At 32.2% G+C, this 24990-nt stretch overlaps 5 protein-coding genes across 9 annotated transcripts in view; 2 read left to right on the plus strand and 3 right to left on the minus strand.

Moving 5' to 3' along the window:
* Window positions 1-1497: 1497 nt before the first annotated feature.
* On the plus strand, window positions 1498-5823 carry LOC116343107 (protein PFC0760c). The gene is made up of 2 exons (XM_031771006.1): window positions 1498-4535; window positions 4606-5823. Exons 1-2 carry the CDS (start codon window positions 2168-2170, stop codon window positions 5202-5204), a joined length of 2967 nt encoding a protein of 988 aa, XP_031626866.1. The 5' UTR covers window positions 1498-2167; the 3' UTR covers window positions 5205-5823.
* Window positions 5824-6334: 511 nt separating this feature from the next.
* On the minus strand, window positions 6335-12467 carry LOC116343113 (sialin-like). 5 transcript variants are annotated; one of them, XM_031771027.1, is made up of 8 exons: window positions 12423-12467; window positions 11978-12061; window positions 8267-8406; window positions 7964-8200; window positions 7567-7872; window positions 7211-7487; window positions 6900-7144; window positions 6335-6828 (listed from the first exon to the last, which is right to left on the minus strand). In XM_031771027.1, exons 2-8 carry the CDS (start codon window positions 11991-11993, stop codon window positions 6616-6618), a joined length of 1434 nt encoding a protein of 477 aa, XP_031626887.1. In that variant the 5' UTR covers window positions 11994-12061; window positions 12423-12467; the 3' UTR covers window positions 6335-6615. The 5 variants fall into 5 exon arrangements, with proteins under 5 accessions (XP_031626887.1, XP_031626901.1, XP_031626879.1 ...); XM_031771041.1 differs by lacking the exon at window positions 12423-12467 and adding an exon at window positions 12299-12403; XM_031771019.1 differs by lacking the exon at window positions 12423-12467 and adding an exon at window positions 12173-12288.
* A 738-nt stretch (window positions 12468-13205) lies between these two features.
* On the minus strand, window positions 13206-16802 carry LOC116343181 (sialin-like). The gene is made up of 8 exons (XM_031771111.1): window positions 16725-16802; window positions 15672-15812; window positions 15078-15208; window positions 14773-15009; window positions 14368-14673; window positions 14031-14307; window positions 13720-13964; window positions 13206-13596 (listed from the first exon to the last, which is right to left on the minus strand). The coding sequence occupies exons 2-8, from the start codon at window positions 15688-15690 to the stop codon at window positions 13438-13440; spliced, it is 1374 nt and encodes a 457-aa protein (XP_031626971.1). The 5' UTR covers window positions 15691-15812; window positions 16725-16802; the 3' UTR covers window positions 13206-13437.
* A 351-nt stretch (window positions 16803-17153) lies between these two features.
* LOC116339977 (calpain-11-like) overlaps window positions 17154-24990 on the plus strand; it is a 63026-nt gene continuing 55189 nt past the window's right edge. Inside the window, exon 1 of the mRNA XM_031766107.1 lies at window positions 17154-17323. The gene's annotated coding sequence lies outside the window, so the exon portion shown is untranslated. The remainder of the gene's footprint in view (window positions 17324-24990) is intronic.
* On the minus strand, window positions 17303-24217 carry LOC116340006 (sialin-like). The gene is made up of 8 exons (XM_031766122.1): window positions 23437-24217; window positions 20798-20961; window positions 19644-19880; window positions 19258-19563; window positions 18913-19192; window positions 18451-18692; window positions 18316-18370; window positions 17303-17785 (listed from the first exon to the last, which is right to left on the minus strand). The coding sequence occupies exons 1-8, from the start codon at window positions 23477-23479 to the stop codon at window positions 17679-17681; spliced, it is 1434 nt and encodes a 477-aa protein (XP_031621982.1). The 5' UTR covers window positions 23480-24217; the 3' UTR covers window positions 17303-17678.

Here is a 24990-nt window from a genome sequence, read left to right on the forward strand (position 1 = left end):
TTTCCATGCGTTATACTGTAATTTTTTTTTCTTCTTCTGTGTTTCTCTTCTTTCGTCGCCATCGACACATCTCGTCGCTCTTAAGTTTACCGAGAAGACGCATTCGGTATGTGTGATCGAACCACTGATCAGATTGAGCAATCTTTTTCCGACACCCAATGCTTTTTTGCCGTTTTGTTGTTAGCATTAATCTCATTCGTTTTCGAAACATCAAAGTAGGTTTTTTTTCTTCTCTTTCAATTTCATCACAACATACATACTGGCCGTAGCCCACAAAATTTCAAAAATCAATGTACAGTCGATTAATTCGTGTTCACATTATTCGCTGATCACCGTGCGGCTCAGTAATTCATTTAAACCTTTTACTCGGCACCGCGTAACAATCTTTGAACACCAGAAATAAAGGGAAACGAAAGAAAGAAAAAAAAAAAAAATAACAACAGTGCAGCGACAATGGCTGCGGGTTTAGAGGGAGCGCGAATGAAAAGCATAACATCAAACGGCATGCAGTGCATAATGTATGTTCTTAGAATATGGGCGGCTCATCCTTTTATTGCTTTTTAATGTCATGTCATCAATAAAAGTAGAAAATTCAACGCCGAACCCAACGTCGACTTTTTTCCCTGCCTATCTTAAATGCAGCAGCACTTTTATCATTTTTTTATAAGTCTAATATGATGGATTTCAAACAATTCCTATGTTTTTTTTTATTCTTGGAATTTATTTCTTTTGGCTACCGATTTGATCATTGCGCCGATATTGCAATTTTCGCCAATCACCGGTGTCATGCTCTGACAATCGTTATTTTTGGTAGGAATTATTCAAAATTGCATTGAAATAAATTGTTCATTAAAATGCACAAGTTCATAAATATCAAATAAATGCAACGAAATCGTTCATTTGCTGCCATCTGTTTGTCAGTTCCATTCATTCCATTTTCCATTCGTTTCAATTCTCTCGAGTTTGTTTAGTACATTTTTATGGGATTATTGAAGAATAGACTGACATCTATTGTAGGGATTGCAATACCATTCTCAATTGAGAAATTATTATTTTTTACACCATTTTCTGTTTTAACTCCGAGAAATATTCAATTTAACCGAATTTCTTTTTTTTAACTCTTTTATATGTTACAAATAATATTGTTTCATTAATAAAACGCCTGTTAAATGATGAAAATTTATTTAATCTCCATAAGTGCTGTCAATAGTGTATCTTCCAGTTATAAAAATGATTTTGTAATAAATTTCAAATCGAAATTTATTCAATCGCATAAATCAATTCCATAAAACAAAACAAAAATCCATTCCAATAATAAAAAAAATCAAAACCATTCCAATAATCTTTCATCAAAGCTATAGGTATTTTCAAAGTGTTTCAAATGAAGCGCCCGTTTCAAAGTGTCCACTAGTTTCGAAATATCCCATTCGTTCACATTTGCTGAACTGGTTTTGGCTGGGCTGAATAAAACAATGTTGGAGAAACGTTTTAACGACCAATAGTGTCATGGCTGCCAAAGTGACGCGCTGTGAAACCGAGCAAAATATCCAAAGTGAGCAAATCGTGAAATGAATTAAATATTGTGAATAGATTTATTTACAATCAAATTTGTAAAATGTGAAGCCGATCGAATAAAAAACTTAAAAAAATACAAAAAAAGTGTAAAAAAACGTGTTTAAAAATTTCAAATTAAATCGAAAATTGTGTAAAAATGTGTGGTGTATAAATATAGGCAAGTGAAACATTAATTTGGTTCCGAAAAATGAAAAAAATCACAAGCATTGACTTGATTACTTCGAATACATGTGTGTTGTGGACATTTAAGCATTCCGAAAATGATGAAATCGTGTTTTGATGTTTGTTATGAGTTTTTTTTTCTCGACTATATTCACGCGTGGTATATGTTTATGCCATAATAAAAAAAAACTGAAGAATATTTAATCAAGGCATTAAAATGACCAACATAATAAATGCTTCCAGAAAAAAGAACATACAAGAAAGCATTTACAAAAAAAGATGCTTAAATAAAATCAGAGTTTAAACAATAAAATCACTAGTGATTAAAAAAAAAACTAAATAAACAAAAGAAAATACAATAAAAGTGATTGTTTCTGTTTCGATTGCTGCTGTGATGTGAAATCATCCTACACACCAACCAAAACCAAAAATGGAACGCTCGCAAATCATGCAGAAGTTCGCCAGTGTGGCTGAACATCCAGAACAATGCTATGATTTTGATTTGCAACGAAATTTAACAACATTTTTTGAGTCTCAACAAAATGATGTCAACTTTAGTGAAGCGGCTTTTCTCATTTTCGACGCTGCCCGAATTTATGGCCGAAAAGTTGATTATGTCGAACAAATTTTATTGGATTTCAATCAACGCAGTGCAATGAATGTGTCCAAAGCTATGGCAGAAAACGAGAATGAAAAAAATGGTGAGAATGCTGAAAAAAGTGGTAAAAAAGATAAAAAAGCGGAAGAACAGCGAGAGAAACGTGAACGAGAAAAGGAGAGAGCATTAAAACGGGCCAAACGAATGATAAAAGTTACAAGTAAAGTGGAATTCAAGCCAAAACCATTTGAAATCGCTTCGTCCGATCAAATCTCACTGAATCTTCATGAACAACGTAGCGAACTCGAATGTGAAGAGGAATTCGATCAGTTACGAATGAAAAATGTTTTCCCGCGCATAAATGTGTTGCAAAGTAATCTGCAGAGTAATAACACATTTTACGATAATCTTGGCATTGAAGAGAATGATTGTGAGAATTTGGATTCATTGAGAGATTTTCGTATATTTATGGACACCATTGATGAGCCAATTTTTACGCGACCCATGAATGGAAATGTGGTTGATCCAAAATACGAACAAGAATACAAACGATCAATGGAACGCGCCAATCAAAAGCATTCCAACATTTATCTATCGGCCGATTATATAAAAGAAAATTACGGTATCACATTGAAAGATAACAGCGATTATTTGAATATGCTCAAGTACAACGAAGAGGTTGAACGGCTGAATCTTCGAAAATTAACCATCGAACAGTTGAGCAAATTAAAAGTGGGCACGTATTTGAATAATATTTTGCATGGCAATAAACAGGATGGCAAAATTGCCGAGCATGATTCTGGCATCGATGTTGATGATGACATGGATTGTGAACCACCTGTAGGTCCCGAATTTGATGGTGAAAATACCAATGGATTTGATGAATTAAGCACACTGCGAGACGATCAAAATATACTAATGACAGATCTAAGTACAAACGATACGTCCAAAGAAGATGACAGTGTACTTGACATCAGTGCAATTCCATGTGACGATATTACCATGACCGATATGACATCACAATCTTTAAATACAACAAATGACATAACCACAGAACAATCAATCAATTCAACCAACGAACCGGTGTCTGATCAATCGCTTAACACAACAATCGATCCAGCAAGTGACCAGTCAACAATCAATGCAACCGCTGACCAATCACTCAACACAACAAATGATTCAGGACTTGAAAAAAGCGCCGATGTTGCGAATCAAAGTGCTGAAACATTAAAAGAACATGAAAGATGCAACAGTTTACGTCAAAGTTTGGACGATGGAATTGGTGCATCGGAATGCAATTCACCATGCAATTTGGATTCGTTTGAAGGATTCAATTCAACCGATTTGAATGGTTGCAGTGAAATTGATCAACTAAATGGCATTCTGAATACAGTGAATGAAACAACCCTAAATCTTGATCAAACCCTTGAAAAATCAAAAGTGCCTGTACTTGATACAAACATCTTTAAATTGCCGGAAAATTTATTGCGACGTAATAAAATTTTCATGTTGACCGATGAGTTTGAGCTGTGGATGGCGGCCAGAAAACGAAAGTATGGTGTACTCAAACCGGAACCACCGAGCTGTGGAAAACTCATTAAGTTGAGCAATGGCGTTTTAATACGATGCGATCCGGATAGTGATACGGAAGAGTTTTTGGGCTTTGACGAACAAAATAATTTTCGAACAGCACCCGGCATCGTTGTTGTCGAATCAAATCCAGCTGCTATTGCAAATAGATCGTGTTCGTCTGATTCGGGCATTAGCCCAGAAAAGACACCGAATGCGGGTGACGATCAATCCCAATCAAATCTAAATGGCACCGATGAGGTTAATGATTCCGGTGTGGCCGAGTTAAGCAGTTTAATCGATGCAAGTCAAAATGTTTGCACCGATTCAATTCAAAATGATTCAGCTGAAAATGCGGTAAATGAAACAACTGAAAATGTCGAATCAACGCTACAAGAGACTGACGTGAGTTTGTCTGATACAAATGTAAATGCAAACTCTACCAAATTGTTCAACGAAACGGCATCAATAGTGACAGGCATTGATTCTGGATTCGCCGAACTAGAAAGTCAACTGGATTCAACTGCTGGATTGGACGATGTAGATGGCTTAGAAGTTAACGCCAATCCGGAACAACCAAAAGATGCAACCGCAAATGAAGAGCAATGCATAGAACATGAACCATTAATTGGTAAAATTCATAATTTTTTTTTTGTCAAGTTTCACGAGATTTATTTTTGTTTTCCTTTTTTGTTTTCCAGATGACGCTGTTGAATGTGATGACAATCACAATGACGAATCAAATGATGACCAACAAAACGATAATGTTCGATCCGAAGAAGGTTTCAGTGACATGGTTGAACGAGTCAGCAAATGGCATGAAATGCTTCGGCCCGTGCTTGCCAATTGTGAAAAACGAAACAATTTCGATATCCATGCACTCGGTACGGATATTATCGATATGTTCCAACCAGAAGAAGATGATCAACCCAGAGAAATCAGCTTTACCGATGTGATGAAAGAACGTGATCAAACATACACAGCACGTTACTTTTTATCGCTGTTACTGTTAACAAACACGAAAAATGTTCATTTGAATATTATGCATCCAGAACAAAATGGCACCGTTGTTTGTTCAAAAGATGATATGCGAATCAAACTACTATCACGTACACGACATCTGGACGAAGTAAACAAAATTGATCAACGTTTAAATGAAGCACCATCTCGAGCAAATCCCAGTACAAATACAGTGAAAAATAGAACAGATGAAGAAAACGACATCCAAATGCAAAGTACAAGCACACCAAGCGGCGCTAAGAAGAAGACGGCACAAAAACGCAAATGGAAAGCGATCTAAATGATGATCTAACACGGAGGGAAGGAAGGAGAAAGGAGGACAACAAAAAATCGTTATTAGTAATAAGACAAATTGAAAATGTAGATTTTATGAAAACCGGTTTTCCCGGAAAAAAAACGCATACTGATTAAGTAAATGTGAATAGCGTGCAATTTGGATACTTAGCAAATGAAAATATGAATATAAATATAAGTTAAGAAAATGTCTGTGAATATGTAAAAAATTGTTTAAATTTTTGGGTTTTATTTTTAAAACGCCAAATATATGGAACATATTCAATCTAGTCTCGCTATTCAAATTTTTTTTTAAATATATTTTCCAATAACAATTCATTTAATTTGAACATTTATCCCAAAAATTGAAATGTGTCACAAATCATTGTAGAAATAAGATAGGGAATCATTTTTTTTTTAAATATGTCCATAAAAAATCGGTTTTACGAAATAGGCAAATTCAAAAACACAATAGATCCAACAGTATCCAGTTATAGTGCACAAAATCTCTTCTGTTTGTACAATTTTTAGCATTTAAGCAGAATTCACACGAGGCTTAACATTTAATTTATTTCACAAATGTAACTGAATCAACACACTGAAGTAAATGACATAATTTCATCACATCCTTCTTTTTAAGTTATTTTTAGTCACAGAATATTGAAATTTACCTACTTTCTGCCCTGAATATGATAAGATAATTATTTTCTTCGCATGATTATGCAATACATACTTGGACTGACTGTATACTATAAGATTTTTTTTTTTCACAAATCCATTTCTTATTTTTTAAGAAGAGTTTTTATCAGAGATTTTATTGAGATATTTTCTGCCAGCTGAATCAGTTCAGGTAGCTAGATAAATCACTTCTATTTTTGCTCCTTCATTTAAGCGCCTGGCCATAGCATCTTGAAATGATTCATTTGGCTAAAAAATATCTCAATATAATGTCTGGTTTTTATTTTAAACCTGCGTAGACCAAAAGATTGTACTAAAAACAAACAAAAAAATTTATCCACCCCTTTTTTTTAATAGAGTTGATGAGCTAGATTTTAGATCTGAAATATTAGTAGGCAATTTTATGTAACAAAGAAAATCAATCACTATATTGAATAAATGAAATAAAACAATTCAAAACACATTTTCAAACTTTCTGTAATTCTTCAGCAAATCTCTTTTCAAAAAATTATACAAGCTAGTTTGTAAATTGGGAATGTTCGAGACGTTTTTTTTTATCCGTTTTCTTTAACGGATTGATGAATTTAAAAGTGTCGATAATTAAAAAAAGACAGTTACGCCATCTATCGAAAGACAACAGAAATGATATTCTTCATTATCGAATATTCAAGATTAGTAACGCGAAATCAGATACTGATTTTTTTGTTTAAAATATTCATCATTTTTAATGAACAAAAAAATTATAATTTAGTTTGATGATTTTCATTATTTGTGTCTCTGTCTTGTGAGTATTCCGATTGTTGTTGTGATTCTTCCGTATTAATATTACGTGATTTTTTAATTTCGTTCCATTCTTGCACCTCAGCCGTGCCCAAAAACCAGAACAACACAGCAGGTACTATGTAGCCAAAACCGCCGACCATAAACATCGCTGACCATGGATTAAAATTGTACTGTAATTAATGAATCAAGATATTTTTTATTGAAATTGAATCATCGAATCTATACGAAATTTTGTACTTACAATGGGTCCATAGTGTACAAATAGATTCTTCAAAAGTGGTCCAAAGAATCCAGAAGAAAATCCAATACCATTTATTATCGAATATAATGTGCCGGCAAAATTTGGTGCAAGATCTTGTGAATTTTGTAAGTTGGTCAATGTCGCCGAACCATTAAATCCTAATGAAAGTGTTAGAAGGGATATAATGAGACCGGTGTTTTTAATATATGGAACTGCCAATAGCAAGAGTCCGGGAAGAATGTGAGCTGAAATCGAATAAAAATTGAGTAAATATTTTCGATAATCGAGCACACAGCCGAAATCAAACTCACAGAAGATACAGAAAAATTTTCGGAGAAAAGTTGAATTTGTGTTTCGGTGTCGCAAGTAATCACCAATTTGACCGAAAAGAAAGCCGGCTAGGAATCGTGCCAAATGCGGTAAGCTTGAGTAAATGCCCGACTCTTTCATGTTGAAGTTAAGCGAAGACTGCATGTATTCTGGTGCAATGGTTAATAAAAAGAATAAACCCCATAGATTGCCAAAGTGCAACAATATGAGCGATATGAATGATATCGATGAAAATATTTTACGATAGGGAGGTATTTGCTGAAATGAAAATGTTTTCATTTATATAGATTCAGATCACGTTAAAAGTACGTTCAAATTCCAGTTCAATATTTGTTACCTTCTCTTTGGAAACAGTAGATCCGAGGGATGTTTCAATATAGTTCACCTCTTTCTCGCTTATAAAACGGTGTGTATGCGGTGTATTTGATACCAGAAGCATCCATAGAACTGTTGTAATTAGAACGAGCACGGCCTCACCATAAAATGTCGATTCCCATCCATATAATTCTGTAATATATGGGGTCAATTGGAATGTAAAAACGGTGCCAACATTGCCACCAAGCAATGCTGCAACAAATTTTCCTTTTTCATCTGGTGGCGCCCATTTTGATACAACATTATGCAAAGCTGGAAAGAATACACCCTGTTTTTTTTTTTTTTTTTTTGAAAAATTATAAATACTTTAACAAGTTATTGTCTTTCCGTGAATTGTTTATAAAAATAAAAGGTTTTACATTAGAAATTCCAAGAATGACTCGATTTGCATACAGCGCCCAAACTGATAATTGGCATGTTATTGGAGTCGTTGCTGTCAATATGACACTTATAATCAATGAAATCGTTGTAGTCAATGAACCGCCATAGAATTCAGTTATGAATCCAGCTGGAAAGGTCGATATACAATTACCGAAGAAAAAAGCGCCCTGCACCCAGCTAACTTCGTTACTTGTCCATTCGTAACGTGGTCCATTCTTGAAATGATATAATATCCATTTTGAATTCTTATACAAAATTTGACCAAAATATCTTAAACTCACATCCGTATCATTGTTGTTTTTCTGCACCATTGCTAGCTGCGAAATCGCAAAATTCGAGCGCATAATATATGTAATGAAGCATATGGCGAAGGACATAATTCCAACACCTAAACGAACTGGAACTCCGGGCAGGCATGAAACTAAAAGTAATGAATCTCTTATTAGTCATCATTGACCTTAAACTTGAGCATTTATCAACAGAAGTCGTAAGAAATGGTTTTATTTTCACATGATTTTTATCTTTCGTAAATTGGTATTACAAGTTTATCACAAATAGAATTTCATGGGATCGACGCACTTCAATCTTACTGATATATAAGGAGATAAGCTTTTTACTTTTCCGCACACCTAGTGTAGGGAAGGTATTGTATTAGGCCAAAAAATTAAAGTCATCCAAAAACATGTTTTCTATGCATATTTAATGTAGAAAACACGATTGGAGATGATTTTGGTGCATGTTAATGTGGGTCGCTGTGTGTGATGTGTCCTGTGTCCTGTGACCTGTGACCTGTGTCCTGTGTCCTGTAGCGTGTTGCCAAAATTTGTTAACTCGATAAATCTTCTTCCAAAAACTCAATTCAAATTCTGACTTTGCAGGATGATTTGGGACTACTAGGAGACGTGTTGATAAGTTTTTGAGCAATATCTGTTGACCGGTGTAATTTTTTTTGGTCCGAATGGAGTACCCACAATCCCACATCCATACATTTTTTGATAATTTCTCAACCATTTTGGTGACACGATAGTTTCGTGCTCGGACATGAAATTCAAAATGTGACTTCACGAAGTGATTGGGCACTACGAGGAATAGATCTAGTCAAATTTTCAACGACATTGATTGATCGGTGTAAAACTTAGACTCTGAAGAGGCACTTATGAAAAAAATGCCTTAAAATGATATTCTTTCAATTTGAACGTTGAATGAATGTGTAGTGGGGGGTTTTTTGGCACGAGAAACCCGAATCTGATGTTAGTTTTAAGATGCAATCAATTTTTCACACACTTTTCATACAAAAATCCACAAAAAGTTTCATTTTTGTATGAAAGACTTGCCTTTGTGGTACCGTAATGATCTGAAACTTTGAACAGGCTATTTTTGGATTGAAATTTCTTTAAACTTGGTGTGATTATTTATTTTGATAAGAAAATAATATTCACAAGTTTTCACGGTAATTTAAGTTACTGCAACCATACAAAGACCATGATTTCAGTTTATTCCCAAAATTTCGGTTCCATGCGGAAAAGTCAGCTTGCGTACGTAAGCCTCTTTATTTTAATGTGTAATAGCTTAATTACGAATAATTGATTAAAACCTGTATTTTAAATCAGACCTTGGATTACGGTGGCGAGAATATCCGCTGAGATAAGTCGATGGGTATGCGATATTCGTTTACTGCGTACAGGAACACTTCCATGTTTATAACATATGTTAAGAAAGTCTTTGGACTAAATTCAGATGTCCACCAACAAAAAACAAACAATATAAAATTCTTTTTTATTGGTATAAACCTTTATTCATGGGCTATCGAATAGCACATTTGCATTACACTGAATGGATCATTGTCTTCGATTTTAGAAGTTTGTATCTAACCTTCAAAATCATGCTCTGGACAACCGATTTGTCGATTATTTTCAATTTTCTCTCAATACATCCAACCAATTGTTACTCGTTTCAAGTATTTTGGACCTTCGTCTATAACATACATCCAAAAACAGACTAGAAATAACTAATTTGGTGTCTTTTTGTGAAGTTAAAAAGATGGTCCTTTTTCCATGGAAATGCTATATTTTAAGAAGTGAGCCAATATTGTGGTTTTTTCTACTTGCAAAGCACAATTTTGACTTTAATCAGATAGTTACAAACGAACTCTATCGATTTCAACAATATTTGGTTGATAATTGAGCTAGTAATGATGGTTTAACCTTACATTTCAGCACTAAATTTTCGAATATTGGCTCTAAAACACCTTCCAAAGAAGATCCTACCATACAAACACGCCTTTATCAAAGTTCGGGTTGTCGACGTTTCTAGCCTTATATACTCTGAAAAAAATGTTGTGGGGTTATGTTCGACTTTACGTGTTGACATTTATTTACACTACAAAAATATAATACTTCAAAAAAAAATTGTGGTGAATTCTAGTACTAGAAATATTCATGAATTATAAAAACAGCATACATTTTTTTTGTAGTACTAGAATCACCACAATATTTTTGATAATTTTGAATTGTTATATTCTTGTAGTGTTAATAAATGTCAACACATAAAGTTGAACATAACCCCATAACAGTTTTTTCAGAGTATTAGTGCCCTAACATAATCAATGCAAAAGAAACCACTTGCACTTGATTCGTGGTTCGATTTGGCGATGAATGTCTCTCTAACCAAAATGATGAATTTTTCAGCGCAACATGCTATGAGATGAAGTAAACATCCAATTTTTGACACCCTTTGCAATTTTCTCGTAACTTATTTTGCTGATTACTAATGATCGTGTCTAAATCTATTGTATCTGTAACCATAAAAATCACCAAAAATGAATTTTTGCTTGACCAACCCGGTTTTCGGTACTTAATGACAATTTTGAAGGGTTTGAGCATTTAAATTGGGGATACGACCGTACTTTTTGCATTCTCTAGAATCTTTATATTCATATTAAGTCCATGAAACACGATACATGGTTCGAAGATAGATTGGTTCATCTTTAGACACATGCAGAATTTGTTTTGAACTTAGCTGTCCAAATCCATTTGAGACACTTTTTCATAAATCCAATTTGTACGTCATTGCGAATGAATATAAATGAATGGTTTGAGTTTGACAATAGAGTAGGAGTCCCGTTAAGTATCCTATGTGCATTGGTTAGCATTTTTATTTTTGTTTATGTATCGCAATAAACGCCTGAATTTAGTCCAAAGACTTTCTCAACATATGTTAATCACTATACTAATATTATAAAGAGTAGAAGTGATTGTTACAGTTATAGAACCAATCACCATAACAATCACTTCTAAATAAATAGTCCAATTTACAAAAAATCAACTCCTCGAATCAAGTTGAAATCAGAAATTTTACAATTTTGTACAAAATTTTAGTTTAATCTATCAATGAAGCTTTTAAATAAACAAATAATCCTGGTGATTCGTTATCAAAAAAAAATTAAGAGTTCACATATCTAAAATAAAAATTAATTTCAATATGTCTGTAAAATATGTTTGTAAAATATTACACTTTCCAATTTGAGTTTCTGCGGCCGACGACCAGTGTGGGTGATATAAAAGTATCGGTCGGATGACGGCTTTGAAAATTAGTATTTTGCTATCGATCGGTATGTGAGCACCAAAATTTAATTTCGAATCTAAAGTAACTGCTCTCCTATCTTTATACATAATTTCAAGTGGTATAGCGAAGTACCGAAAAGACTGTTGATAAGCTCGTTGTAAAAGAATTTGCTAAATCTCTCCCAAAAATTCATTTCACTGTTTCAAACTAATTCATTTTTTTCCGTTAAAATTATGTTCCATCCGAATTATGGTGCATACGAGCTTCAAAGCGATCAAAGTCGTATTAAATTTTGATATAATGCAACTTTTAATCGTAAGGTTTTTGATGATCGGTTATTGTCCAAAGTGTATGGTAAGAAATGAATTTTGTTTGCTCAGTTCGAGCGTTCTTCCTTATTAGTTTTTTGATTTAAATAACACACTTACATGATTTTGAATGCATGATTCCTTTCAATATTCAACGTATCCGTGAATGTGAAATCAAGTCCCACTTTTAATGATGTTCAATTTCTGAAAAGATAACACCACCACACAAAAAAGATGCATTTTTATTATTACAGATTTCAATTTTATACGGATGTTTTAGTTTTCAAATAAAATTGGGTTCACAAAAACGGTTACTAAATAAAGAGCAAATCAAATTTTTCAATAGTTCCATTAATTAAGATTTTTTTTCACATTTAAACGTGCAATTGAAATACGTTAGAATTTTATTTCGTCGGTAATGCGTTCAAACATATAACTCACATTATTATCTTTAAAAGAATTAGATTTTTAATCGTTTAAAAAGAATTGAAAATATTCGAACTATGTCAAAGTCACTTGAATTGTCCGTTTATTCGAAGGCCAAAAAAATACTCAAGCGTCTTACCTCGTCTTTTGAGAATACCCAATTAAATCTTTTAAAATGATATTGTCATAATATAAGCCAAAACAAATATTATCAAAATGTGAACAATCTCTTGGTTTCATTTGAAAACAATCACAAAATTCAATTGTCAATAAATATTTTTTTGAGTATGTGTACCATATTTACTTAAAGTCGAAGAATAAGAACATAAAGCGAGACAGAGAGAGGTACACGTTATCAATGGCACACATTTTAAAAAATATGCATACTTCCCCATTTTATCAGTGTATTTTACTACGAAATTTATCCGCTGCTATCAAAGTGTTTGTAATTCAGGCGCATCTTCAAAATAAATTGACAGTTTTATTTAAGATTCTTGATTCGAGTTTTGGAATATAGCATTTCAACGTATGTGTTATCTCAAATTACTACGAAGATAAGTTATTGATTACATAATTATAAACGTTTCAAATTTAAGTACTTCTTACTTCATCTTTTCATCATTACAATCAAAAGTAAATGAATTGGAGTAAGTTTTAAGATTTATTTCGAATTTTTTTGTCATCAATACAATCATCTGTACAAGATGTGTACTTTCCTGTACAGCATTTTTTCGAAGTTTACAAAGAAAATGTGTTTTTCGAAGGGCCTATTCGCGAAAAATTCCGGCGTTCTCGATTTTGGTGCTATTCTGGGTGTTCCAACGGAAAATACTTCTTGTTAGTAATGAAATGACAATCGTTTAAATGAGTTGTTTGAATAATGTGGTTTTTGGAAGATTACTCGATAGAATAAAAAACATAATTGCCCAAATCGTGTGATACGAGTATCATTTTTAATTTTCTATTTTATATAAAATAATGTTATTTTACAAATATTTTTAACAAACTGCATTAAATAAATAATAATTGGCCACTACATGTAAACCACATCTGATACACTACATTTTATATACAGATGATAAATTCAATAAATTAAAACAGAGACATGAATCATTTTTGTTTTCACCGATTCATTTCTAAATCACCGTTGCGTTTTAAATTTTATAATTTTGTGATTCTTCCGCACTACGTGGTTTATTAATTTCGTTCCATTCTTGCACCTCAGCCGTGCCCAAAAACCAGAACAACACAGCAGGTACTATGTAGCCAACACCGCCGACCATAAACATCGCTGACCATGGATTAAAATTGTACTGTAATTAATGAATCAAGACATTTTTTTATTGAAATTGAATCATCGAAGAGGAGGATCCACCTCACTTTCCTCCTCACCATTCCTCCTCCTCAGAGGAACATTGCCTGATTTTTATACTTACAATGGGTCCATACTGTACAAATAGATTCTTCAAAAGTGGTCCAATGAATCCAGAAGAAAATCCAATAAAGTTCATAATCGAATATAATGTACCAGCAAAATTTGGTGCAAGATCTTGTGAATTTTGTAAGTTGGTCAATGTCGCTGAACCATTAAATCCTAATGAAAGTGTTAGAAGGGATATAATGAGACCGGTGTTTTCGATATATGGAATTGCCAATAGCAAAAGTCCGGGAAGAATGTGAGCTGAAATCGAATAAAAATTCAGTTAATATTTTCGATAATCGAGCACACAGCCGAAATCAAACTCACAGAAGATACAGAAAAATTTTCGGAGAAAAGTTGAATTTGTGTTTCGCCGTCGCAAGTAATCACCAATTTGACCGAAAAGAAAGCCGGCTAGGAATCGTGCCAAATGCGGTAAGCTTGAGTAAATGCCCGACTCTTTCATGTTGAAACCAAGTGAAGAATTCATGAATTCCGGTGCAATTGTCAATACAAAAAATAAACCCCATAGATTACCATAGTGTAATACTATAAGTGATATGAAGGATATTGACGAAAACATTTTTCCATAAGGCGGTATTTGCTGAAGGAAAATACAATGTTTATCAATTGCTCAGTTATATTCGTGTCGAAATGTATGTACCTTCTCTTTGGAAACAGTAGATCCAAGTGATGTTTCAATATATTTAACCTCTTTCTCGCTTATAAAACGGTGTGTATGCGGAGTATTTGACACCAGAAGCATCCAAAGGATTGCAGTAATTAGAATTAAAATCGCCTCAACATAAAAGGTCATTTCCCATCCATAGGATTCTGTTACAGAACCACTGAATTGAAATGTGAAGACGGTGCCAACATTGCCACCAAGTAATGCTGCAACAAATTTTCCTTTTTCATCTGGTGGCGCCCACTTCGATACAACATTGTGCAAAGCTGGAAAGAATACACCCTGTTGTTTTTTTTTTAGAAAAATACAAAAACTTCATGTGAATGTTTTTTTCTTTTCATTGTTTATGAAAGTATTAAATGTTGTATATAAATAACTTACGCCGGCAACGCCAACTAAAACACGGTTTACATAAAGTGCCCAAACCGATATTTTAGACATTGCTGGTGTTAATGCTGTCAATACAACACTTATGATCAATGCTATCGTTGTAGTCAATGAGCCGCCATACAACTCGGTTAGAAATCCAGCCGGAAATGTCGATATACATGAACCGAAGAAAAAAGCTCCTTGCACCCAACTAACCTCGTCATCAGTCCATTTATAACGTGGTCCATACTTGAAATAGTTTGAAATTTCATTGAAAGCTATAATACAAAAGCAGACAATAATAATCTCATACATACATCAGGATCACTGTTGTTTTTATCCACCATTGCCAGTAGTGAAATGGCAATATTTGAACGCAACACATATGCAAAAAAACAAATGAAAAATACCATCACACCAACAGCCAGCCGAACGGGAATACACCAATCTAAGATTAAATTTTATCTTAATTGCTTTTCTAACTTTTCTATACAAAAACCACACACGAATTTTTGAAATAATCATTCGCCATACAATAAAAAAATATAAATAGTCTTAAAAAAATTGGATAACGAATGCTCAATTTTTTGTATTGACACCAACAATCACATATAATCACCAAGCCACACGAACTCTCCCCAAGTCATATCTCTCGAACATTTTAAATTACTTTTGACACGTGTAAACGATATAAAAAAGCGTGTATTGGCATTAGAGGTGAAGATTTCGTTTGAGATTATAAAAACTTAATTACATTGAGATATCATGAGAAAAGAACATGATGCGAGGAAAATTTAAAAGGTTTTTAATTTATATATATTTTTTTAATGTTTGCCAAAATCTTCTCTTAACGAAAATTTGATGAATTTCTTCACATTTTTTTCCTAAAATGTCGATACTTGTTTCCTTACCTGATCCTCTGCGATACATTGTTCAATTGCAATTTTTTTCTCGCGAACTTATTTTCTTATTTAATCCAGAGTATGAGAATGCTTTGTATTTGCGATTTGAATATTTAAATAGTTTGAATGTATTTAATGTCATTCAAGTACCTAAAAAATATACAAAACAATAACGATTTTTTTACTTATAATTTTTAATTTTTTTCTCAATCTTATGTTGTAAGAATACAAATAAAGAAAAAATGTGGTATTTTTAATTAAATTTTGATAGATTTAATATAAAATCAACCAACAACGAATTAAATTTACCATTTTTGACATCTCTGAGGCATATTTTTCAAAAGAGACCATCAGTTTAATAAGTTTTACCAATTGCTTCATTACATTCACCAAATTCATGGGCTAGCTCATCTGTGGTTTCGAAAAGTTTGTTAATGTAATGAAACAGTTGATAAAACTTATTCAACAAATAGTCACGTTTGAAAAATATGCTTCAGAGATGCCGAAAATGGTAAATTTAATTCGTTGTTGGTTGATTCTATATTAAATCTACCAAAATTGAATTAAAAATACCTCATTTTTTCTTTCTGTGTATTTGTGAACAGAAAGTATCTACAACAATGTCTTAAATATTCTTCAACAATGGAAGTAAGCGATATATGTGAATTATTTCAAATTTTAAGAGCCACTCAAAAACATTCACCTCTTGAGTTATTTGATAAAAATCTTCACAATAATCATTAGTTACAAAGATGCATCACGTACGGGTGATTTTTTTTTATGAATGATGATAAATTAAATGCACTTCGAAAACTGTTCAATCATAATGGAACGAATTATAGATTTTAATCTCTTTTTTCACATAGAAAAACTTCTCTCTTTCACGATCAAAATATTCTTTAAAACTGATTCGATTTATTCGCTATGAAATGTTGTAACAACTTATTGGAATGAGTATGATGAAAAATAATTACTTGTTTCAAACCGATTATTTTCCTTGATAAATAAAATATTGTCATGCCTAATTGATATAATTTTTTTTAAAACTAAAATTCACCTTACCTTATGGCATTAAGCACCACTCAAATCTGTCTGTCTGTTCGAGCATTGAGAATGCCCTTATATAGAATTAAATTTACAATACAATACGTTTCTTTTCTACAATAAGTGATAAAATACAAAGCATACATTTGTAAGAAATACAATTTTCATAAAAAAAGTGTGTGTGTTTTTTTTTTATCGGTGTTATCTGTTTTCATTCTGTCCAATGTTCGTGTGTGTTCCAGTTTCTGGCCCGATTTCTGCTTAAATTGAATAAAATATATTAAAACAAAGATGGTTCCATTTGAATTTCGCTGTATAGGTGAGAAGTGAGATATTAAAAAAATATTGAACCAAATAAAAATTATCATGCGCATCAATAAAATCTGTTCAATCTGATGGTGAGACGTAACGTCATGTGATCAGATTAATTTTAAACCGTATGCTAGTTAGTAACAGTATTCTAGTTAACAGTATACTAGTTAGCATAGAATTAAAAATCGAAAATTATACAATTTCTCTTTATTCGTTCATAAAATTTAACAATTTAAGGATAAAACCTAAAAATAACTAAATAAATAAATGAAATCATCAATAATACTATACATACAGGTGACAAGGTAAGCAAAATTACAATCATCCAAACTGCTTCAATGCATAAAATATCGAATCAATCTAAATGTTTAAAATCACATGATAATTGAATACAATTTAAAAATAAAAATAAAACGTAGTCGTTGAAACAATGAAAAAAAAAGAAGAACGCAGTAGTACAATTAATCACATGCAATAATAAGATACTTCGATACGTAGCTTCCATATGTTGTCCATCGTTTCATAATTCAAAATTGTGTCGCATGTCTCATTCGATTTGACAATATCTAAGAAAAATCTGTACTTTGAATGCACAACCAATAGCGTTCGAACATCTTAAACTCTCTAAAGAAACCGCCATCAAATTGTGTTATAGAAAAATTATGGCTGCGTCGCGGTATCATCATTTGTTTTCTCGTCGGTTTTTTTCGACTCATTCCAGGGTTGAACTTTACCACTACCAAACAATACAAATACTAAAGCTGGAACTATAGAAAAAAACAATGAATTAAAACTTTGCAGTAGTAGAATTATCTAGGGGCTCGGAACTTGAAGAAAAAAAAATCAAATAAACACAGTTTCGTATAAATTTGGTATATAGCGACAAATATTACAAATATTCGTGATTATCATGACACACAACACAAAATAAAATTAATAATCATGTTATTATTGCATAAAAACAATTTTCAGGCTAAAAATTTATATTTCTTTAACAAAAAAAAAATAATTTGGGTGAAGAACTTCAAAAGTGTGTAATTAATATTTTTATAGTAAGCCTTTGTGACTTTACAAATGACGTTCCACTAAATGACTTACACCATTTACCGCCATTTTGCGTATTTACGATAATCAGGAATAATGATTTTATTCACGAATATTTACAAAAAGTGAAGTTATTGTTCACTACTCAAAATGGACCAATATTCATGAATATGCATGGTTTTTCACGAATAAAAAATACTTCTGAGCCCCTAGAGAATTATAATAAAAAAAATAATTATGGTCAAATATTTACCAATATACGCAACAGCAGCTATGATAAAAATGATGCTCCATTCATCGAGCGTATTCTGAAAGATTAAAATCATTTAGTTAGATGTATACTTTCTTTCTTCATCAAAGTTAAGTAATGAAACCGATTGAAACTGACTTTTTCTTTGGTAAAGTGACCAACAACCATTGGTGTCAAGAAACCTGTTGTTGTTCCGAGGAAATTGATTACACCGTATAATGTTCCAGCATAGTTTGGTGCTAAGTCCTGAGAATTTTGCAAATTGGTTACGGTGGACGCACCATTGAAACCGAGCGATGTTGTAATCACTGCAACACACCAATACGGATGATGACCAACATATGCTAATCCAATCAAACACAAACCCGGCAAAATATGCGCTGAAAAAAAGACGTTGTCCATAAGTCTCCGATGAATTATTTAATGAAATTTTTACTGACTAGAATAGTACAGATAGTGGGGGTACAGGGTTAAAAAAAAATCGACATTTTAATTGAAAAAAATCTGTCTTTCTTGATCTTGATTTGTGAAAACACCTCTATCCCTGAGAATCTAAGCTCGAGCTCATGCATTACTGAACTAAATTTATATTATACTTACAAAATAAACAAAACGATTTTCGGATTGCCGTGACTGACATCATTTCGGACTTTGTCAGAGCATCACCAATCGATCCGAATAAAAATCCCGAAAAAAGTCGTGCAAGGTATGGCAAACTAGCCAACATGCCCGCTTGCGCAATATTGAAGCCCAACACTTCGCTCATGAATTTTGGAGCGGCTGTTAACAAGAAATACAAGCCCCACAGATTGCCGTAATGTAATACAGTCAATGCTAAAAATGGTATCGATGTCATTAAACTTCCGAATGGTGGTAGAGCCTGTGAAATACAAAGTACAATGAATATATTGGAAATGAATTGCATTTCAATGATATTTTACACACCTTTTTTTTGGATAAATTAACACCCAATGATTTTTCAATGTGTTCACGCTCGGTCTTATCAATATGTGGATGTTGTGCTGGTGAATCATATACGATAGCAAACCACATGATCGTTATGATGGCCGTTATGATGGCAGGTACATAAAATGCATAGATCCAGCCATATTTTTCGGTTAAAATTCCGGCAAGAGGCCATGTAACGACTGTACCGAATGTGCCACCCAACAAGGCTGATATAAATTTGCCACGTTCAGATGGAGGCGCCCATTTTGATATTAAATTATGTAGCGATGGATACAAAACACCCTTAAATGAAAATAAAACGCAATAAATGAATAAACAAAGTTGAAAATTTAAAAAAAAATATATATGTAAGAGATACATACCGCCAAGACGCCAGTCAATAATCGGATGCCGAACACGAGCCAATAGGAAATTTCAGCTGAAATCGGCGTTAGAGCTGTAAGCAATGCACTGCCTGCTAACGTAAATCCAACCACTGAACGTGCACCAAGCCATTCGGCCAACATTCCAGCTGGCAGGCTTGTCACCAAATACCCCCAAAAATATGAACCAAGCAAATAGCTTTGCTGTTCCGATGACCAATCGTACCGCGTGCCATACTGTAAATAATGAACACCAAAATTAACGATAAACTTTGTCGTTTGAACTTTTTATAATTCGTGACTCAAGAGATAAGGATTTTTGAGGCAAATTAATATTTTCCAACTTGAGATCATAATTAAATGATTTTGGATTGAAGTGACCTGACGTTTATTTGAAAACGATACTGAACAGAATAAAAATTATTTAATCGACGATAAAAAAAAATGTTAGAAATGACGTAAATTCGATTTTAATCTCAATAATAATGGATGTTGTCTGGGAAAGTAATTGACTCGCTAAATTACTATTGTTGCAAATAATAATTGTATATATTTATCTTATTAGTAAATTTCCACATTTCGTGAAGGAAAAAAAAAGAACCAGGAATTAAACTATAAAATAATTAACTAAATAACACTAATTGTATTATTGAAAATTGAAATTACGGAAATATTTCACGGGTCATTCACAGGATTTTTTTTTCATCGATTGAATTTCATTTTTTTTTTTTTTTTGTGAAATGTTCGGCTATTTGACACAAATCCAAGTATTTTTATACGACAGACACGTTATTTGTATGAAGCAAATAGTTGTCATGCGATCTTCTTTGCCACTTTCGCAAATCAGGCATGCAATCAATTTATTTTGTTCTTTTTATTTGCAACGAAATTATGGTATTTACGTGATTTTCATCATTACTTTATGATTTAACTTTTATTTACAATATTCGAATTAAAATTAATCATATGGCGACAAATAATAATGGACAATAAAAATTGTTTTTTACACCATTCGAAAAAATATCATATGATTATAAAGATGATATATCGCTAAATCATATCGGAATATAATTGAAACTTAGATTTCGTGTTCAAAATCTAAAAAACAAAAAAACATTGATTTTGACTAATAATGCTGATGATTTTTTACTTACATTTGGCTCAACGATGGCAGTTAGATTGTCGTCTCCAATGACTTCCACTTCGTGATGATGTACCATAGCCAATATGTTGATGGACATATTCACTCGAAGCATATAACTCACGAAACATGATGCAAATAACATCAAACCGACATACACACGAGTCGATATTTTTCCTAAAAAGAATTTTTTGATAAAACGAAGTTTTTGTTAATTACTGTTCAAATTGAATAAAAGACAATATGAAAATCAAACAAACTATCAACAATTCCATAATATTCAGGTTTTGGTAAAAACCAAAACAAAAGAACACTGATTTATTTAAATGTGATAATTGACAGACACCGAAAATTATCCGGTATTTTTTTTTCGGTGTTTGGAAATAATTTTGGATTCATATCGCCTGATGATCGAACGGAAATTGTTTTTTTTTTTTTCATTTTTATTACCCAATCAAAATTTCAGCATGTATGCAAAAACTTTGCTCAATTTGGAGCAAATTGGATAAAAAAAACATATTATTTCAAAATAATCACATGTATCATTTATTATCAAAAATATCTAGTTGTCGTTATTTATCTACTTGTTAAGCCAACAATGTTATTGTTCTAATGAACAGGTTCGACTTGATTTATCAATAAAGCAAATGAATGAAAAAATTAACTGGAATCCATTAGTCATCACATGATAATGATTTGTTTTTTTTTTTTCAGTTTCACGAAAGAATCACTTGAGCAGTCTCTATTGTTTCGCGAATTTCGGTTTTTGTAATTATGCATATTTGTGAGATATATGTTATTGTCTCTGTCGATAAATCGTCAATATAATAAAAAAAATGTCAACTAATATTGTTATATTCAGATAATGTTCACAAAGTCAAAATGTCACATGAAGAGAAAATTGATTCGATTTTGATAAAAAATGTTTGATTTATACAAGTTTCTAATCAATCTCTTAATTGCAGCGAAAGTGAAACAAACCTTACAACCATTACGTCCAATAAAAGACTGATGGTTGCCAATATTTACTAATGTTATGAATAACTATCACGAGATCATTTAATGAATGAATTAGAAATCTAATTGAAAAAAAAAGTGATTGAATTACAATTAACAAAGAAAAGGTGAATTCAGTAATTTCTTTATATTTGAAATGAATAATAAAAAAAATGCCGTTGTTATTTGAAATGAGTGCGCGTTTACATAATTGAGGAAGATTAACAAAGCGAAATAGTAGTGAACAAGGTATACTGGATAAAGTCGTATTGATTTACACACCGTACGGTAGCTCATATATAATCACGAAAAAGCAGGCAAATAGACAAAACTACAAAATCAAAATCAAGTTCAAAACTATTATTACAAATTTGATGAGCGACTCTTTTGCAGTGCGACTGATCACAAATGATAGTACAATGAATGTACATATTGACGCTTCTCACGTGCAGTTTTTTTGTGTTGTTGCTCATTTCAAGCATTCTGTTTTGTTGAGATTCGAACGGAATTGAATCGGCATTTGACGACATTTAATTTAAAGTTGAACAGGTACAAGACAATCGATTGACTTATAAGTAAACTACAATTACATAAATATTGTGATGTTTGCACAGGCCGCTTAGTAACCATGCAAAATGCAAATCATCACAACTTTTTCGTCGTCCAATTAAAAATTGATGTGAACAAAGAATTCTACATTTATTTATTTGCACATAAATGAAAGATTTTAATCAACACACTTTTTTTTCTTATCGTTATATCAACAAAAAATGCACATTTATTGATTTATCAAGGCATCACATTGACAATTGGAGACATAAAATGGATCGTAAATTTTGAGAAATGAACAAGATATTTAACTTGTTTAAAAAAAACGACTTTTAAAATTTTATACAAAGTCAATAAACTAATTCAATAAACTAGTTTTACAATTTTTTTTAGTAAAATTATTTATCGCCGTCTCAGGTCTTTCGTACAGGACACAAAAGAAAAAAAGTTTAATAAATTTCTAATCAATTTTAATTTAAACATAATCCAACTGATTGAAGTATGCGTGGTCGATCAATGAATCATTTTCGTGGAAAATTTGTTGACAAGTCAAAAAATGGAAAATCCAAGGAAAATGAATGGAAATACATTTGGAAGAAGAAAAAAAATTCCATGCAATGTATTTTGAGCGCTTACGATTGTATGAACAAGTGTAAACATTCGAACTGACGCATGTTTGAAGGCGCTCATTTGATTTGGATGGTATATTTCCTCGAATTTCTATGGATTCAGATGCATTGATAAATTTAATCATTGTTCAGCATAAACAAACATGTACGCCAACTACGAAATCAAATCAGTAGAGAGAAAAGAAAAACAACGTCAATCTATTTCGAGCATCTTCGCACATGCATCACAATCAAAGTAAGCGGATAAATTGAGCATTCATTCTCAGGGTCAACACAAACTCCAAAAAAAACGATAAATAACACACTAGCACAGTTAAAAGTACTTGTCATTCACATAAAATTGTGAACGAAATTACAATCAAATATTTGCAAAATATTTCACAAATTGTATCTATGGCACCGGTTTTTTTCTTCTTATTTTCTCTTTTTTTTTTTTTACTTTGATCGAAAAATTTGGAAAGTTAACCAAAATACTCACCGCCAAGGGAACAGATTTGCTTTTCTGGTGTAATGAAAACCATTGTTGTCGATTCAAATTAGAAGATATAAATTTAATCGATAATTTTTATTATTTGTTAAAACGTTTTTCACACATCAATTTAAAAAAAAAAAACACTAAATTAAAATTAACGAAAGAAAACCCGAAAATTTGTTCGATATCAATACGTTCATCAGGTATTCAAATGAATTCTATATCTGCTTATCACTCAATTTGTAGTTAATTTATTTCTTATACATTATGATGACAGTCTGGTTTTTTTTTTCTCTATTTTTCTTTGGTAATACACTTAAATTTTTGAATTGTTTCAACCACTTTTGTTCGTTAAACCGAAAAAATTTATAAACACACAAAACGAACTTAAACGAACATATTTGCCCAAATAGACAACAAAATATTATATGAAGTTATTATAAACAATATTTCAAAAAAAATATTTGAAGTATGTTTTGAATAATGCCGTTTTATCCGTAAAACCGAAGGAGAAGAAAAAAAATGTGTCGTCTGATGACGTGCCGAAAGGCGTTTAGTTTGAACACAGCATTTCAACTGAACTCAATACATGATATTTATGTGAATTATTGACTTGTGCGGTGGCTGCTTTTGTCTCGTATTTTTTCTGTCTCATGTCGATGTCATCTCTTTTCGCTCACAGAAAATTTGTCGCAAAAGATCACTCTGAATTTATTTGTAAAGTGTAATACATACAACAATGAATTTCGCCCCAAACTCAATGTGACAGAATCGTCATAGCCGAACCGTTGATGCGTGCGCTTGTGGTTGTGCTTCGCACTGTGTACTGTATATGTATATTTGAAATTTGACTCTCAGTTTTCTATCTTTCTCTTCGATTGAATTCGATGTTTGGGCTGGTGCTCGGTGCTACTGTGCTCTTTGCGTTTGTATTTATTTGGATTTTTGTTTTCGGTTGTGATATGATTCTTCCTATTTGCACTTCGATCTCACTCTCTGCCTCGTTTTGTTATCGTTTATGTTGATTCTTAGAAAATTTCCTTTCGCTCAATTCACAGAGTTTGTTCATTTGTTTGGTAAAAATGATAAATTTGCTAATTAATAATCGAAGAATAGTTGTTTTGGCGCTTTACAAATATCTCTTAACAGGTATTTCTATACATTATGCTTTTTTGGAGACTAGTGAATCAAAAGAAGAAGAAAATATTCCATAATGAGTGTGCAATTTTTACTTGGAACATTGATAAGGGCAGTCTTTTTCTAATGCCATACAAAATAAACACAGGATTCATTTCACCGATCTCTTCATTTTCGTGATTATCACTTTTTTGTGTGTGGCAAAGAAACGACTGATTTGTATGTATAATGAAACGCGTCTCTTACATTCAAATTCAAATGGTTGGTTATTCGTTAATTTTATAAGAAAATAAATAAATTTGCGAAGATGTGGTCATATTATGTGCCAACTGTCAATCGTTATGGACTGCTTTGGCATACAAAAAGCATTTAATGTTTAATACGATTGTCGCAACGTTTGATATACATATCTAACCTAAACCA

This window comes from Contarinia nasturtii, unplaced genomic scaffold, assembly GCF_009176525.2.
Source record: "Contarinia nasturtii isolate CC-2019 unplaced genomic scaffold, AAFC_CNas_1.1 Cnas_scaffold_129, whole genome shotgun sequence".
Taxonomy (NCBI): Eukaryota; Metazoa; Arthropoda; class Insecta; order Diptera; family Cecidomyiidae; genus Contarinia; species Contarinia nasturtii.

Bases quoted from the DNA above. Each gene is read 5' to 3' on its own strand.
- LOC116343181 (XM_031771111.1), bottom strand. The intron at 14,308-14,367 runs GTACATACATTT...ATTTTCCTTCAG, and splicing joins CTACTGTTTCCAAAGAGAAG to CAAATACCGCCTTATGGAAA. The intron at 13,965-14,030 runs GTGAGTTTGATT...ATTCGATTTCAG, and splicing joins AAAATTTTTCTGTATCTTCT to CTCACATTCTTCCCGGACTT.
- LOC116343107 (XM_031771006.1), top strand. From the start codon at position 2,168: ATGGAACGCTCGCAAATCATGCAGAAGTTCGCCAGTGTGGCTGAACAT. The intron at 4,536-4,605 runs GTAAAATTCATA...TTTGTTTTCCAG, and splicing joins AGAACATGAACCATTAATTG to ATGACGCTGTTGAATGTGAT.
- LOC116340006 (XM_031766122.1), bottom strand. From the start codon at position 23,479: ATGGTTTTCATTACACCAGAAAAGCAAATCTGTTCCCTTGGCG. The intron at 19,881-20,797 runs GTAAGTAAAAAA...CATTATTTACAG, and splicing joins CTGCCATCGTTGAGCCAAAT to TATGGCACGCGGTACGATTG. The intron at 18,693-18,912 runs GTAAGTATAATA...TCTTTTTTTCAG, and splicing joins AAAATCGTTTTGTTTATTTT to CGCATATTTTGCCGGGTTTG.
- LOC116343113 (XM_031771027.1), bottom strand. The intron at 8,201-8,266 runs GTGAGTTTAAGA...TATCATTTCAAG, and splicing joins AAAACAACAATGATACGGAT to AATGGACCACGTTACGAATG. The intron at 6,829-6,899 runs GTAAGTACAAAA...CATTAATTACAG, and splicing joins TTGTACACTATGGACCCATT to TACAATTTTAATCCATGGTC.